An 18,499-nucleotide genomic window follows, 5' to 3' on the forward strand; every position below is an offset into this window, starting at 1 on the left:
CACAGAAGAGATATCCAACTATGGGAGGGACAGGTCTCCAAAGAACCCACACAAAAAAAGCCCGTGGAAAACAGAATCAGCTTTTCTTCCATCTTCCAAGACTAGAGAGTATTGATCACCATGAAGATACCCATCAAGAAAAGAACTTTCCTGCTATCCTGCCTCTCCCATCCCAACCTTGGAGACACCAGAAACATCATTGGCAAGAATGGGGAGATGAAGTGGAAGGTTCTTACATGGAAAAAAAAAAAAGAGAGAGATGACCTTAGCACCTTTGCCAAATGCAAATGGCAAATGGAACCCATTACCACAGTGGTAAAATTACGCCAAATGTTAAAGAGGTATGGGGTAAAGAATGCTTAGTTTCCTGAAAGAGTTAGATGTGGCTTCCCTGAGACAGGTAACTCTATCAAATTCTTAAAGCATGAGTCAGCATTTGCCAAACTGTCACACTCTAGCTCCGACAACATCACCAGCAAAGATGGAGGCTCCAAGCACCTGCTACACTGGATGCATTGTGAGCTGTTTACAGCAACTGGGAAACAGGGCACAGTGTGGGGCAAAGTTGCAGATGATTCCAGAAAAAAAAAATGGACTCAATTCAGATTATGAGAGGTCTTGCAGGTTATAGTAAAATTTTTCTCAGCATTTACAAACTATTAAAATACATCCTAAGCAAATTAAATCTGATTTTTACCCTCCAAATGTTTAAGTCAAATATGCTTCTTTGTGAAATATATTTGTGAAGGTGTCATCTCTATAACTTTGATTTTCCATTTTCCAATTTCAGGGTCATTCCTCTTAGGGGAAGCTGCTTCTCAATGTTTTTTGTTTTTTTGTTTTTTTGTTTTTTTGGTAGCGGCGGGTTAGAGGAGACGTGTGTTTTGTTTTGGTTTGGTTTTTGGCCTCCAGATGTCATAATTCAAACAAAAACATTTATTTCAAAATATTTTTTAGGACAGCATATGTCTAGTATAACAGCTAAGCCTTGTAATCTTTAAATGGGCAAGTTTGTAGGCTACTTTTTAGAACAGAATAAATCAGGCATATTTGCATATTTGCTTGGCCAAACCTCAACACTCATTGTCAAATGCTCCTGCCTTTTGGAAGATACACGTTTGCCCAAGCCGTGACCTGCTCTGGCCTCCTTCAGCTTTCTTTCCAGAGAGCCACTTCCCTGCATCTATGGGGAAAAAGCATCTGGCATCTCTGCTAACAGGATCCTGCCTCCCCTCGGATTAGTGTCTGTCCCTGTGATCACCAAATGCCTTGGGAAAATGCACAGCAGCAGTCCCCAAATTCAGAACCCTGCCTCAACATCAAGAACAGTTTCTACAGAAGAAAAGACTCCCTAACTCCCCACCATCTTTTCTGAGTCACTGACTTGTCCGAGTTACAGCCAATTGGCCAATTTCCCCTCCTTTTTCAAAGAGAGCTCTTAAAACAGAAAAAAAAAAAAATGAATAGGGTTCCAACTGATTTTATCTCCAGGTACTTCCTGGAGTCAAAGTCATGGACTGTCGCTCTTTGACATGGCTTCTGGGGAGTTTCTGGGTTTTTTTTCCCCTGAGCTAAATATTGACAGGACCTGTAAGACCTGTCAAGTCTTGCTGTTGTAAAGAATACCCAGGCTCACACCAGGCCAAAGAAGAGGGTCCTCCTGGGAGGTGGAAGCATTCTTTGTCCTTTGTGCCTCTGCAGAGCCTAACCTGCACTTTGGGGATGCAGAGTATCATGTTGATGAACGTGCTGGCTATGTGGAGGTGTGTGTCAAGAGAGCAGGTGCCGATCTTTCCCAGGCATCATCTGTCACCATAAGCTCAAGGAAGACTGAGCAGAAGTCAGCAGAAGGTAAGAGGCCATTGAATGGATACAACATTATAATGTGTGTTTTCAGTAGGGTCCAGCCTAGCCTTTCTTGACAGGCATCTCCTACCTGAACACAGAGATCACATGCGTGCATATGTAACAATTTCTGCTGTCTATAAAATATATAGAATATTCAAACATCACCATTTATGATTCATTCATTACCCACTTGCTTCTAATAAGTTCAGATTAATTTTCTAAAGTTCAGAATATTTGTAGGTAGTTAAGCAGTTCATAAAGAATATTTCAGATGATGGCACCCCCAGAATAGCTGAACAAGTCCCAACTCCTGGAGGAATCCAGTCACATCTGAGGAAAAGGCAGCTCCATCTACGCTGCACTTACATGTTCACATTTGCAGCTGGACCTTTTGGTCTCCTGGGACATGGACAGCAAGCATAGCTCCAGACTAGTATCTTGTGTATCCAAAACCTCTGAGAATATTTTAAAATAAAAGCAAAGAAAAAGCAAAACTCCTGTAAATAATACCCAGTAATCTAAAAAGCTGCACTAACTGATGAGGCATACGAAGAGTAAAATGCACATTTATGAAATAAAAATGTAAAGCCAGTTTCATCATGCATCCAGGAATGTTAAAGTAAATAAACATGGCCATTTTACTTAACACTTGGAAGAATTCACACATTAGAACTCTAGCGAATTGCTCGTCTGGCATGTGTGCGGCCTGGGTTCGATCCTCAGCACCACATACCAACAAAGATGTTGTGTCCACCGAAAACTGAAAAATAAATATTAAAAATTCTCTCTCTCTCTCTCTCTCTCTCTCTCTCTTAAAAAAAAAAAAAAAAAAAGAACTCTAGCGAATTATCTCAGGACATTGTACATGAAACCAGTAATGATTCTTACCAGTTTCTTTTTCTCTTGATTTCTTTCTCTTTTAATCTTCATAGAGGGTCATTCTTACTCTAGGTATATACATGGAACCAAAGACGAATAGACCAATTGATTCATTGGACTTTTTCCATTTAAATTTTTTACAGGAGGTGTTAATTTTGATCACTTGATTAAGGTGGTATCATCCAGGTTTTCCCACTATAAAGTTACTTGTTTTCTTTTCAATTAATAAGCATTTTATGCACAGTTAACTTGAGACCATATAAATATTCTCTTCCTCAAATTATTAATACATTCATATTCCTTGGGGGTTTCTAGTTTCGGTTCAGCGCTTATCACTGTTGGTATCATAACAGGTGATGACTTTTCAAAAAGCAGCAAAGAAGCTATAAGGTCAGGGGCAGGAGCTTGCAAAAGTGATTAACAACCCAGAATATGGCAGGCACAAGCTCTATGGCTGAGTAAAACTGAGCAGAAAGTTGCACAGTTAAACCAGATGTCTGGCAAAGGTGAATGAGTGAAAACGCATCAAAATAAAATTCATAAAGTTAGCTTCCAGGTTACAAATTAAAAAAGGAATCCCTTTCATTTCTAATTGAAGCATCCCTCAGAGAGCTTTTATTATATTCAGTGGATTCTTTGTGAAAGTGATTGGAAAATGACGTGCCACTCACTGATTGGAAAATGATGTGCGAGTCAAGGATAGCACATGGACATAGGATGAAGAACTGGATTTGGCAGGATATGAAAATTTACCCATTCTAGGGATTGAGCCCACAATATGATTTTGAGTGGGTGCTGAGGACAAAGGCAATTGCTACAGAGTTGATGAGCCATCTCATTTTTCTCTGAAAAATACAACAATGAATCCTAAGAGTCTCACCAGTGCCTTTTCCTTGCCCCTAGCTGGAGTTGATTATATTGGTGTCATCCAAAGACTGGACTTTGCCCCAGGAGTACACATGCAGACATTCCGAGTGACCATCCTCAATGACTTGGGACAGCCCGTCTTGGAGGGTCCAGAGAGGTTTGAATTACTTCTCCAGGTGCCTACTGGTGCAGTGCTTGGAGAACCCAATAAAACCACCGTTATCATCAATGACAGCATTGCTGACTAAAGAAGAGTGCCTGTAGTTTCTTTGACCGAGAGGCTTCCTGAGAAATATAAGCAGAATAAAGCTCCACTGTCACTAGAGCTTTGCAACTCTGGGATAGTAGTGCTGTTGTAGTGCCATTGGTGTTATAGTTTTGGTGATATGTGCAAAAATAGTTTATGCAACTGCATGGAGACAAAAATATGTATATACAAAAAAATGGATTGAGCCCACAATAAGTGAGACTGTGCTTTTGTTGTCCTATTTCTATTTTCTTTTACTTTGTTTCTAAGACCAGTAAAACCCTTTATTGTCAATTAAATCAATACTGAGTACCAAAGATTGAACTCTCTTTACTGATTGAGGCTGAACATGAAATACTTCATTTGTGAACATACACACACACATGATCATTATCATCATCATTCTGTTTTGAATTTTCTGGGTTATTGGATGGGAGTGCAGATATCTGAAATTTGCAGACAAGTTCCTCTTGGCCATTTGTTTAATTTCCCTCCACAGCCCTTCATCAGAGCCACTTTGGTAGGGACGTAGTTTCATCAACAAGTCCTGCTTTTGCACCCCTTTGTAAAAAGGGTAATAAACAGTAAGGTAATAAAAATATAAGTATCCGAGAGGGGAAAAAAGAAAGTTTAAAGATTTGCATAGTTCTCAAACTGCCCAATTAGTTCTTAACTAATTTTGGAATGACAATATTTATAGTCTTTATTGTACCTCACACATGTCACATAAATCATTTCAAGTTATTACAAAGCCACATCTTTGTATCCTATTGCTATTTTTGAGGTATTTATTGTGCATAACTTGTAAAAATTTGTTTCAGACATTAACCTATTTCCAAGCCAACCTGGTGTTCAACAGAAACTATTCAAGAAGTCTTTCTCCCAAACATTACTGTAGGCAACCTGCACAGATGGGTGGAGATGTCCTTGTTCACCATCAGCCTGAGCCTGGCTTCAGTGCTTGACTTCATTTCTCCCATTCAGAGAAAACATTTTTCTAAGCTACTTTGTAACTCTTAACCTTGCTCTTCCTTCTGTGAAATGAGAAATTTGGATTCAACTTCTAAGATCCCTTCCAGTTTTGTCTGATTCTTGTCTGAAGGAAGACAAATTCACCAAAAGAATATAATCCTCCCTCATCATACAATTTGCCCAATTACTGGGGACAAAAATCTTATAAACTCAATGAAATTTAACAACCATGTATTGGACTTCTTCTATAGATTAGAAAGATACAGAACCTTCACAAATGTTAGGGAAAAGCTATATACAAAATATACATGGGCCAGGATAACTCTCAGATATATCCCTAAGCCTCACAATGCCCTGAGTCGGCCCTGCCAAGGCCTAGACTTTGGCCCAGGGACTTGGACTTCTGGAGACCTCCAGAACTATGAAAGATAGACTATCGTGATAAGTCATCAAGTTTGGGACAGTTTGTTACAGCAGCCACAGGAAGTTAGTACCCAATGAGAGATCTGCAGAATTTGCTGATGTTGGCAAAGTAAACTAGAAAGTACAAAAAATAAGACACTCGGTGTTTGACTGTGAAGTAATGTTTGTAGAAGCAGTTGAGACCCTGTCTTGAAGACCTGACTCAGCCCATTTGAGAGTGCTGCTGCTTCCAAGCAACATCAACACATGCACCATGTCTAAAAGTCATGGGAATCCCAGCCTGGACCATGCAAACCTGTATTTAGAAAGAAGTTGTAGGCAGTCCTGTCCCTAATCTACTCGTCATCCACATATCAAGGAATGTAATTGACAGGTATTGCTCTACTCTTAACAGTTCTGACACCAAATGTGTTGGTTTTCTCCCACACCAACAACAAATCCTTCACCTCTCTAGACACCTACTGGGTGTCCAACATCTTCCCAGAGTTATGTGAGACCCCACAGGGTTCTGCAGTCCCACAAAACTTCTCCCACCTCAGACTCCAGACATAAGCTCCAGACCTCTGATACTTCTGCCAGCTTGGCTACAAGTCACAAGCTCTTACAACCCCTTTCTCAGGTGTGATAGTTTGATAATTTGCTCAAAAAACTTAGGAAAATACGTAGTATTTTGCTATTACTGGTTAATAATAAAGAGTTCACATGAACAGCCAGATGAAGAGGCACATAGGGCAAGGTCCAGAAGGGTCCCAAGCACAGGAGCTTCTGTGCCCTGGAGTTTGGGATGTGACACCCTCCTTGCCCATGGTCGGTTCACCAAGCCAGATCTTATGGAGTGGTAGATCTCACCTATCACATGAGTTCTTGGGTTCCATCTCCAGCACTGCAAGGAAAACCAACAAACCCTCAAATGTCAGTAACAGAGGAATACCATGGTCTCTAGGAGCAGTGCTTAATTCGTGCTGAAATTTTCTAGGCTTTTTGAAACAAGGGGCAGAACTTCTATCATGTTTAATGAATATTGTGTGTTCTTTGTTAACTGGGCTCTGGAAAGACTGCTGTTGTCTGCAATCTGCCCTTCCCCAGCACCCAGGCACCTTTGTCCTCCTAGGGTCTGACCTTCCTGGGGTCACCTTCATGCTAAGTCTCTGTAGGTGAGACCCCCCACCTTCCAATTCCAGCACAGCACCGGAGTTGCGTTTAAGGTTTCACAGCAAATTGTTTTGAAGACAAAATTGGGTTTGGGATGAAAAAGAAGTTTCTATCATCAAGTGCTTTTTATTCAAATTCTGTTTTCAGTGACTAAAGAAGAAAAGCTTATCATCTCATGAATCAAAGTAGGAATTCACAACAGCTTAAGGTGAAGAAATAATCTCTATTTAGCTCCACTTGTTTCCCCTATTTATGAAACAACCTATATACATAAAAACACCCTTGGGTTATTTACACCCTCAAAGACAGTGTGCTTGAGAAAGAAAAATATATGCTTAATTATTGACTTTGCAAGTGTATTAATAGCCTTTTTGCTAATGTGGTGATTATCTTGTTTAAACAACAAAGCCTTCAGCATTGTCTCTCTTATTACTGAAGATGGATGATATACAATATTAAGCATTGGCATCGGACCAGTAAGACCTGTACATCTTGGATGCTAGAGAATTAATCACCTCCTCAGTTCAAAATTTAGAGGCTGGGAGTGTGGCTCAGTGACAGTGTACTTGCCCAGGCTGTGAGGCCCGAGGTTCCATTCATAGCAACAAAAACAACAAAAATGTAGGTTACTCTCAATGTGGGATATTCCTATGTATACAGAAGATGGGCACATTCCCAAATACAATCCAGAAAATAAGGAATATGGCTGTTTGGCCAACTCACCCTCACTACTCTACAGGTCCAAAATCCCAATAATTCTTGTTCATGTTCACTCTATTGCCAGTAGCCTGCCGCAGTCTAGCTGGGCACAAATCACGAGCCACTCACAGCTTTGTAGATTCAAACAGCAATTCTTTATTCCCGATCTCACACCGGCCTTCTACAAACACGTTCTGGGGAAATCCACGTTCTCTGCCCAAATCCACACCTCCACTGGGCTTCTGTCTCCCAAAAATACTGTCTGAATCCCATGAGAACTCAAGAGGAACTCAGGCAGCAGGATACGCCCTATTCCCAGGGAAGACAAGGTTTTAGGAAAGAAAAAAGATTAGGAAAACAAGGACAAGGTATAGCAGCACCAATTCAAATAGATCAAGGAACAGACAGACATGGGTTGGATTTTCAGAAAGGGTCACTGAGACAATCAAAATTACTTGGAAATCAGAAAGACCAGTGTGGGTTCCTCAGTGGCCCCTGACTAAAGAAAAGATACAAGTAGCCCATGATCTGGTCAAACAACAATTAGCGGAAGGACATATTCAACCTTCCATATCTCCCCATAATACTCCCATTTTTGAAATCAAAAAGAAATTTGGTAAATGGAGATTATTGCAAGATTTAAGAGCCATTAATAATGAGATGGTTATTATGGGACCTGCTCAATCAGGGATTCCTCAATTGTCTGCTTTGCCAAAAATCTGGCATGTTTTAGCCATAGATATTAAAGATTGTTTTTTTTCAATTCCAATTCATCCCAAGGATAGTCCACATTTTGCATTTACTATCCCTGCATTAATTCATGAAGGTCCTGATCAGAGATATGAATGGAAAGTACTCCCTCAAGGGATGGCTAACAGTCCAACTATGTGTCAAATATATGTTAACAAAGCAATCCAGCCACTTAGAAATCAAAATCCTGAACTACAAATATTTCACTATATGGATGATGTATTATTGGCACATAAAGATAAAAACATATTGCTGGAATGTTATGCCACACTTACAAACTTATTAAAAAATTATAATCTAGAGATAGCAATAGATAAAGTACAATTAAATTTTCCAATTAATTATTTAGGAGTTCTATTATCCTCAACCATGGTCCGTCCACCAAAAATTCAAATACGAGTAGATCAACTCAAATCACTTAATGACTTTCAAAAGTTATTGGGAGACATAAATTGGATAAGGCCTTATCTAGGCATACCAACAGGAGAGTTGGGACCTTTATTTGATATTCTAAAAGGTCCATCAGATCCAAACTCACCTCGCATGTTAACTCCTAAAGCAAGAAAGGCATTAAAAATTATTGAGACATATATGGAAAATATACATTTAGATAGAATTGATATAAGTTTGCCTTTATTATTTATTGTACTACCAACAAAAAATATTCCTACAGGAGTATTTTGGCAAGAAGGTCCATTATTGTGGATACATTTATCTTATTCTCCTAACACTATTCTTACTAGGTATCCTGAGGCTATAGGACAATTAATACTCAAAGGAATAAAAGCAGCGAAGGGAGTGTTTGGAATTTCTCCCAATAAAATTATTACTCCATATACTATGGATCAAATTGATGAGTTAGCTAATGAGTTAAATACTTGGGCAATAATCATGTGTAAATCTAATGTTACATTTGATAATCACTTACCATCTAATCCCTTGTTGTCTTTTTGGTCTAAGCATCCTGTAGTTTTTCCAAAAATGACAAGAAAAACCCCTATCATGAATGCTCCAAATATATTCACTGATGGGTCAAATAATGGTACAGCAGCAGTAGTTACCCCTGATCAAACTTTTACATTTTTAGTACCCAAACAATCAGCTCAAAAGGTAGAGCTTAATGCAGTTTTACAAGTCTTTTTGATGTTTAAAGATTCTGTATTTAATTTATTTTCTGATAGTCAGTATGTAGTTAATGCTATAGTATCTCTTGAAGATGCTGGTAGGATTTCCCCTTCTTCTACTGTTTTCTCTTTGTTTTCCACTATACAAAGTCTAATCTGGGACAGAAAAGATCCATTCTTTATAGGACATATTAGGGCACATACAGGATTGCCTGGAGCCCTTAGTTTGGGCAATGATTTAGCAGATAAAACTACACATGACATACATATTTTCTCTACACTAGAAGAAGCTACAAATTTTCATAAAAGATTCCATGTTAATGCTAATACTTTACAAAAGCATTTTAAAATAACTAAGGAACAAGCCAGACATATAATAAAACAACGTCAAAATTGTGTGACCTTTTTACCACAAGTTAATCTTGGAGTCAATCCTAGAGGACTGATACCTAACCATATTTGGCAGATGGACGTCACACACTTGCCAGAATTTGGAAAATTAAAATATTTACATGTTACAGTTGATACCTCTTCCGGATTTTTGATGGGCTCCCTTCATGCCGGAGAAAAAATTAAAGATGTTATAGCTCATTGCTTACAAAATTTTGCCACTGTGGGCGTTCCTAAACAGTTAAAAACCGATAATGGTCCTGGTTATACTTCTACCTCTTTTAAACAATTTTGCTCATCAATTGGCATTACTCACATAACAGGAATCCCATACAATCCACAGGGACAAGGCATAGTTGAAAGAGCTCATCAAACTATTAAAACGTACTTATTAAAGCAAAAAGAGGGAATTGGAAAGGGGTATATATCCCCCAAAGATAAACTTAAAATAACCCTTTTTACTCTAAACTTTTTAAATTTGGATTCATCAGGACTTAGTGCTGCGGAAAGGCATATGTATCCAAAAAATGTACATAAGCCTAAAGTACTTTGGAAAGATATTCTAACAGGACAATGGAAAGGTCCTGACCCAGTGATTGTCTGGAGTCAGGGCTCTCTTTGTGTGTATCCACAGGGAGAACAGCAGCCGATTTGGATTCCAGAGAGACTAACTAAAGCAATTTCTACAGACCAAAAAGAAGATAATTTGACTCAAATCCATAACAGCTGATATCCAGAACTCCAGCTTGGCCATTCTTACATCTGCGACAGTGATTAACCAGGGTGCTTTTTTCAATATCTATTTTATTATTGCATTTTTCCACATCATAAGGTTCTATTTTATTTTTTGAGCTCATACAAACCTAGGTTAAAGTTTTTCTGATCAGTTTTATTTTTTGACTGTGGAGTTTTTAAACATTGCAATGGAGATTTCACCTAGGTAAAGCTACAAGGCCTTTATTACTGTCTTATGTGTTGTACTCTTGTGTTTTGTGTTGTATGTCTGTGTGTGCGTATGTCCATATTTCATATATGAGGAGCGCTCATGAAAAATGGATCCGAATTATTATTTTTTTTTATTCACGTGATTTAAATGGCTTAATTTAAATCAGGTAAACAGCTGTTAAGGATTGTTTTTAAAGGAAGTTAACAGATCTGTTTGTTTACTTTCACCTTTCCTTTTCATTATATTTAATAATTCTTTTCAGGATAATGTCTCTTTAGCATCATTGCCAGAATTCCTATCTTCATCCCAGTGCCGGTGAAGACAAAGATAAAACCAAACTATAGCTTCTATGATAGCTATCACAGTAAACTGTATAAACTGATGCATCAATGAATATAACTCAACAAGTAATGCTCAATCAAGGAGTCAACTTACTTTGGGAGGAAACGGACTTTGGGAGGAGACGGGCATATTGATAGATTCCTCCGCTTTGAACTGCTTGCAGAACTTGCCTGGACTATGTATCTATCGTTTGGTGCAACGAATTGTGGTAGTGCTAGCATATCTTTGCTGATGGTGTCACCAGTGATGCAATTTTTCCAAAGGAGCCGTCAATTGGCTTGGTGTCGTGGCATTTCTGTATCCTCCTCCCTTCTGCTAGTGATGGTCTAAAATTTGGGGGCCAATGGCTTTATGCTGGACCGGTAGTCAGTGACGGGTATGATCCAATTGCAGTGGTATCAACCTAAGACAGGAGGCTGACGCCTAAAGGTCAGTTTTCCGATGACGGGTAAGAACCATATGTTGAATTGGACAACCTACCAGGCACGGTCCTTAAGCCACATTACTTGTTTAATTAATCAGAAGGGGGGAGATGCTGGGAGCCATTAGCAAAGTAGGTATGACAATTTCCTTGCCAGCGTATCTCCATGCTGCTTAGTGGAAGGACTCCTGGAAGGTGACCTTGCTCAAGGACCAGGGCGGATCCGTGTTTAGGGCATTCCCGGTTTAGGAAGGTTATTCCTGCTGGGAATAGGGCGTATCCTGCTGCCTGAGTTCCTCTTGAGTTCTCACGGGATTCAGACAGTATTTTGGGGAGACAGAAGCCCAGTGGCGTGGATTTGGGCAGAGAATGTGGATTTCCCCAGAACGTGTTTGTAGATGGCCGGTGTGAGATCGGGAATAAAGAATTGCTGTTTGAATCTACAAAGCTGTGAGTGGCTCGTGATTTGTGCCCAGCCAGACTGCGGCAGTAGCCTACTACCTTAGGGACACAGAGGGGAATTACAACCAAAGAATATTGTTGCTACTGGAAAACAAGATGGTTGGTCAAGGAGGTATGTTGAACACATTTATGAAATTGATTTAATGCTAATTTTTTAAATCAAAAGTTTAAATGTTTAAGTCAGGGAGAAGTAAATTGAGACTATTCTTTTATAGTACTAGAGTTTAAAAACTAATATCAAACACCTCATACCACCTGTAGGATAAAGCTCAATGAAAGACTCAAATCAGAAAATTTGGCAATGTGAATTTTGATGCTTGGTGAGCCTCAGACCAAAAGGATTTCCTGTGGTAAAACAGCCACAGATCTAATGGTTTCAGCTTCTCCTCTGCTGCCCTCTTTCAGGCACATGTCCTATAATGCATTTTAACAATAGCCTCCAATTTTCCCACCGTTCACTTCTCATGTTTTGTGATCTTCCTCAAAGCAGATCTTTTCTTTTTCAAGGGAGGCAACTGGAAGAGAGTACTATATCCACACAATTTACAGTCACTGCTTGTGAGGGTTTAGAAAGAGAAGCCTATTCTGTCATCAGTTCACTGTATTCTTCGTTCTGGGCACAATCTTAAAAACATAAGGGCCATCAGAAGTGCCAACTCCAGATGTAGGTGATTAAAAAAAAAACAAAAAAAACTTACAAGACCCAGAGGCATTAATCAATCTCCAGTACCTCAAAATTGGGCAGGGAGACATTAATGTTCAACACATCATTTCTAAGCAATCTAAAAAAGCTGTCCTGAGTCCTCATGTGTTCCCAGGGGGCAAAGCTCTGAGCAAACAGGACTACAAGTTCTGGGTATGGATCTTCATAGCTGCCCAGGTGGAAGGGAAGACTTGGCGTCTTATTCTCGGGCTATATACTGTATTACTGACTTTCTTCCTATTTATACAGTTTGGAACTCAAGACAAAAAAAAAAAAAAAAAATTCAACATTAATAGCACCCAGACTGTAACCTTTCTACAGTAATGAAAAATACCTACAGATATTGAATAGCCTGCCCATGCCTAATGCATCAATATGGGAACATAAACTTCTGACTTTGATAGATCATGTCTTAAATGTGAGATATACAGCAGGATGTGTCTGAGAATTACTTGTACATATTTTGACTTAAAAACTGTCCTTCCTGGCTAGGGACAGAGGTACATGTAATCCTAGCTACAAGGGAGACTGAGGCAGGAGGGAATCACAAGTTCACGGCCAACCTGGGCAACTTTAGCAAGATCCCATCTCAGTATAAAAAATAAAAAGGGCTGGGTAGATGTAGCTAAGTAGTAATGTGCCCTTGCTTTCAATCGTCAGTAAGACAAAAAAAAAAAAAAAAAAAAAAGTATCCCTCCTGTGAAACAAACGAGACAAACATCCAAAGTCATTGTGTCAGCAAGTCTAATTCTTTAACCACCATTTGTCACTTCTGTAATAAAGTGGCTTACAATTCAACAGTCCCTTGCACAGACTACCAAATGTTGTTTGGCCATCATTTCATCACTTACTTTTTGCACAGCATTTTATGATACACTGATTTGTAAATTTGAGCAACTGATGATGAAAAGTTCTGTACCACTTATTCCACTTTTAAAAAGGAAAACAATAACCAACAGATAAATTGGACAGCTTAAATTGCTGGGCCCCGCCCACAAAAATTCTGATTCAGGAATCTGAGTATGGACTGAAGAGGTTTTTTAGGTTTGTTCTTTGATGCTAGGGACTGAACCAGGGCCTCTTACAGGCTAAGCATGTCTCCTTAGGAGCTCTATCACTGACCTATACCACCAGCCCCAAGAGAATTTTTTTTTAGCAAGCTCCCAGTTGTTGACACTGTTGCTAGTCTTAGGACACACTGGAGAAATGAATCTTTGATATAATTAAGATATTATGACTTAAAAGCTAGTATATAAAGAGACCCTGGTAAATCTGCATAAATTCAAGAAAATGCATTCTGAAATATTCATCCTACATTTAAAAAAAATCTAGGTTGGGGTAGGGGCACAGGGGGAATAACTCAGTGGAAAAGTACAAAAGGCCCTAGGTTCAGGCAACAGCCACCCCAAGATCCATATTAACTTGATCACCATGTTAATCTTGAAAATGTCTGGTTTCATTTTGCTTTGGCAAAATATCTTAAAACAAAGCTTTTTAAATTTTTAAAATATTTTTTAGTTTTAGGCAGACTCAATATTTTTATTTGGTGCTGAAGATAGCACCCAGTGCCTCATGCATGCTAGGTGAATACTCTACCACTGAGCCATAACTCCAGCCCCAAGCTTTTTAAATTTTATTGCTCATATTGAACACCTTTAAGTGATAAAAGACTGATTCTAATTCAGATCTGGCACGAGGCCCAAAGTTCTACATTTCTAACAAACTCCCAGGTAAAGGTTTTATGACATATCCCTGGTAGGCCAGAGGATTACTATGACCTCAATTTTCAAAACACACTATACTTAGTGACTTTTTCTAGTAAAACTTGTAATGTTGAGTTAATGCCCAAGTTGTAAGCTACAAAGGTGGTTTTAGGGGAAGGCATACATGAAGATAGTAAAGCACTACCCAACCACTGCGTCTGTCAAGGTTTACCTAGGTGACTACATGAGGCCCAGGCAGTTTAGGTCCAAATATACTGAAATACAAGTTTATAAAGCGCTGCTTCTTTCTTTAAAATGGTCATAGAAAAAAAAAAAAACTATTTTACTATGTCTGAAACAAGTGCATTATTTTGAGTTTACTTGAGTTCAACCTCTTCATATTTTTTCAACTCCTACAACTTGAGTCTGCCTAGTGAATTCATTCACCCACAGAAATACTTCATAAGAAAGTGTCAAGTATTAAGGACTGTAGGCTTTTCAGCATGGGAGTTAATGAACATTATCTGAACTAAGGACTTGCAGATCTCTAAAGGGAAAAACAAAATTGACATGGCTTTTTAAAATACTGTATAAATATGGAATCCAACACCATACAATAGGATTCTATTTAAGAAAATTTGAAACCTACCAACAAATCAGTAGATTAATTGGTTGTGTGTCAAATACTTATACTGACCCACTTATTCCTTTTTGCTATTACTTTTTACATCTTAACTAGATACTAGAATTCTATCAATTTAACTAGACTTTAGAATCTTGTAAGAGAAAATACAATATTTAGATGTCCATGAATACAATTATTAATTATGACTGATTAGTGCAGAATTCCTAATAATTTTAATTCGTCATAACGCACATAAGCATTGCTGTAACATTATGCATATTTAAAAATAAAGCTTGTTATTGGAACATTTCCCATTCTTTTTAAGATTAACATTTATATTGGGAGTAGAAAATAACAATTGCATTTTATTTAGTAATAGACATTACCTTCCCAACAGAAATTATATACACAGCCTTACTCATTAAGTAAATGAAATATTCTAGATAATAGATTGCTGTAACACATCACTATGTCAACACTGGCTCTTCTGGGTTTACTTCAGGCACCATCCTACCAGTATGGGATGGGCTTGTTTTCCAATTTTCAGTCTATCTTCACCATTAGTTCTTTAAGACAGAGGGGTAATTTGAACTTAGTTACCGTTCTTCCTTCCCTTAAATAGCAAATAAAAATGTGATTTGATTTCATTCTAGATGAACATGCAACAGTGGTATCTACATTCACTGATGAAATAATTATCGCCTGTATTGGCAAAACTGCAATGCTAAATACAGGCATTATTAGTTTTCATGCTTTTCCCAAGTCCATTTTTCTTCATATTAATTTATTTTATATTTGAGTCTGCAAGCTCTCAAGGACTAGTACTGTATTTAATTCAGTCTATGTTTCCACTCTTTTAACTCCTCCCAATTTTTCTTTCTCTGAAAAACATGACTTTAGTGACCTCTATAGTTTTCTTTCAGCCTTACATTTTTTCCCCCAATTATTTTTTTTTCTAAAATGAGGTCACAACTCTTATTTAAGAATCCAATGTTGTTTAGAAGTCAATTTAGTTTGGGGAACATGTAATAAATCCAAACTACTCTATAATTTACCATAAAAACTGTTTTGTTTGATGTTAGCATCAGCAATCCCATATTTCACAAAATTATGCAGTACGAGTAATACTAATCAATCAGAATTTTCAATTATATATGAACAGATGAAAATATCTAATAGAAATATGAGAGGAAGCAATCTAAGTATAGGGAAAGAGAATGTCCTAAGGGAAAAAAAATGGAAAATTAAGTGAGAAAAAAACTTTTAATGGAAAGAAAAGACCACTTTGAGGATTATAAAAGTTATATTTATTCACGATGCTACATTTATTGCATTCCCTTAGAAAAATGGAGAACTGTTTATGTACCCAATTTGCACATATAAAACTTTATACAAATTATGTGTAGCACATAAAGGCCTCTGGTACAGCTAAAATCCTGACACTACCGTTTGGATATTCCTGCTTCAGGGTCTCCAGTTTATCAAGTCTGTTCCATAGAAAATAAAAACTGGAATTATACTCAGTCTTGCTGCTAACCCTTAGAAATTATTTTAAAATATAATAAAATAAAATTTTCATTTACTCTAAAACTCAAAAAATACTATAAACTGGGAGTGAATACACTTTGTTATCAATTTTAACAACATGACAAATTCACATCTTATTGTAGTTGGGTCCTTCTAAATTTAAAAAAAAAAAAAATCACCTTAGTTCTGACATTATCTTTCTAAATTGTGGCTGTTTCAGAAGGTTATTTGTCAAAATATTTACCAAATACTTAAAAAATAATAATAATAATAATATTCCTTTTACAAAATGGTACAACACCTTAAGGAACCAGAAAATACTAAATGTCTTTGGCTATACAACTAAAAGGCCATTCTTCCAACAGAATAGGGCATATTCGCTTCAGAACCAACTATAAAACCAGAAAGCATAACAGAAATATGCATAGAAATTAATGATAATTTGACTTGCCTTTTTCCCCATTCTATAATAAGCAAGGAGAATGCAATTTACATAATCTTTCCAGATGAAACTCAATAGCACTACAAAGAAAATACCCAAATTTCTGCAAAGGCAAAGTGAATTAAAACAATTACACAACCAAGTGAAGACTGAAGGGACAAATGTTATTTGCAATTTTTTTTTTTACTTGTTTGCTTGTTTTAAAGCCTTACAAGTGTACAAATCATAGCGGATAAACAAAAAATCACAATCTTCACAAATGGAACTATAATAGAAAAATAAATCAAATGAAACATTTATTAATAAATGAAGCCTATTTTATTACTTCAAGTGTTAACGATAAAAAAAATTTCAGCACAGCTGTTGCATTTAAAAAAGTGAAACTACATACTATATTTCTAGCTCAGTAAACAGATGAACCTGATGTCTTTGAATGACATAACAATTGAGCATTGTACAGTACATCTTATGAAGACCCGTAAATTAAAGAACTACTGGTTTAAAGTTAGTGATTATGAAACAAATATGCATTCATAGTTTCAGTTTCTTTTTTCTTCCTCGGCCATCAGGTGCTCCGTCCATTTTACGTTTCTGTGTCTACAAACAAACAGAAGGATTATTTTTCATGGCAAGACTAATACCAACATGAAATAATATGCAGACGTATGATGGCACTTTAGTTATAACTGCTACATAGTAACAGTTAAGTACAAGAATTTTTCCCCCCAGACTATCAAGTCCCCAATAATCACATTATTATTAAGTAGCAAAAATTTTTTTTCCCTTTATAATGCTTATCTTAACATTGCTAAGACCTCACTAGGACAATAAACAAAAAGTTAAAAGCTAAAAGCAAGGGTTGTGATGCCATTGTTTTCCTAATATTTCTTAAATTATTCTAAAATTATGACCTGTATTCCCAAAATGACTGTGCACTCTGGGCATCCATGAGACGTACCTTTGCAGATCTTCAGGAGCCCCTAAATAAGATAACATGATTTTCCCTACACAGTACAGTGAAGTTTCATTTATACTTTCAAAGAATTTAACTATTATTTTAAAAAACAAAACATTAAAAAATGAAAAAACTAACACATTAATGATAGTCAAGTAATATTCAAATACTTAAAAAGAAAATAATGAACTTTACATGGTCTGTACACCTTCACATATTCATGAATACTTACTGAAGGCTTTGGTCCTCTTTTCTTTTTCTCTGCCTTCTCCTTTTCTTCTAGTTCCATGTTTTCTCTTTCAATTAGAGTAATTAAGGTATTACACCTCCTTTGGAGTTCCTGAGTTATAAACATAATTACATGATAAGCTTATATTTTCCATCTATAAGTTGTCCTAATTTCAATTTTTAAACTAAGGTTATGTCTTAGTAGGATAATATAAAATCACTCATAAAACACTGACAGTTTAAACAAAAACAAGCAAAAGAAATTTATTTTCATGTAGAGTCCATGCTGAGGATTTAAAAAGCATATGTGATTTTTTTTACATCATTCTGGTGAATACTCTTCACAAATCCTTCCTACATTTAGGAACTGAAGCAGTGAAAATGAACATCTCAGAATATATGCAAATATATGCAATACTGTTAACTTTACTATGACTGAGAACTCCATGCTATTTATACCACAAAATTTCTAAAAATCAATAATGCATAATCTGAAGGTGAAAATCAGCTGGAACGTTAGCATATGCATAATCTTTCACTTCAAAGCATTATCAGAGCCTGGTGTGGTGGCGCACACCTATAATTCCAGAGGTTCAGTAGGCTGAGGCAAGAGGACTATGAGTTCAAAGCCAGCCTCAGCAAAAGCGAAGTGCTGAGCAACTCAGTGAGACCATGTCTCTAAATAAAATACAAAAATAGGCTGTGAAGTGGGTCAGTGATCAAGTGCCCAAGTTTAATCCCTGGTACCTCCCGGGCCCCGCAAAAAAAGGCATTATTAGAATTAAAGTAGTAAA

General features: G+C 37.2%; 2 protein-coding genes across 2 annotated transcripts in view; one reads left to right on the forward strand and one right to left on the reverse strand.

Annotated features, from left to right (window-relative positions):
• Frem3 (FRAS1 related extracellular matrix 3) overlaps positions 1-3,842 on the forward strand; it is a 71,534-nt gene extending 67,692 nt beyond the window's left edge. Inside the window, exons 7-8 of the mRNA XM_076865228.2 lie at positions 1,702-1,851; positions 3,631-3,842. Of these exons, the coding sequence (XP_076721343.2) occupies positions 1,702-1,851; positions 3,631-3,842 (362 nt within the window). The remainder of the gene's footprint in view (positions 1-1,701; positions 1,852-3,630) is intronic.
• Positions 3,843-15,837: 11,995 nt separating this feature from the next.
• The window catches only part of Smarca5 (SNF2 related chromatin remodeling ATPase 5), a 32,701-nt gene continuing 30,039 nt past the window's right edge, over positions 15,838-18,499 (reverse strand). The window contains exons 23-24 of the mRNA XM_076864203.2: positions 17,710-17,817; positions 15,838-17,119 (exon numbers count right to left, since the gene is read on the reverse strand). Of these exons, the coding sequence (XP_076720318.1) occupies positions 17,054-17,119; positions 17,710-17,817 (174 nt within the window). The 3' untranslated portion in view covers positions 15,838-17,053. The remainder of the gene's footprint in view (positions 17,120-17,709; positions 17,818-18,499) is intronic.

The sequence above is a fragment of the Callospermophilus lateralis genome, chromosome 8 (genome assembly GCF_048772815.1).
Source record: "Callospermophilus lateralis isolate mCalLat2 chromosome 8, mCalLat2.hap1, whole genome shotgun sequence".
NCBI lineage: Eukaryota > Metazoa > Chordata > Mammalia > Rodentia > Sciuridae > Callospermophilus > Callospermophilus lateralis.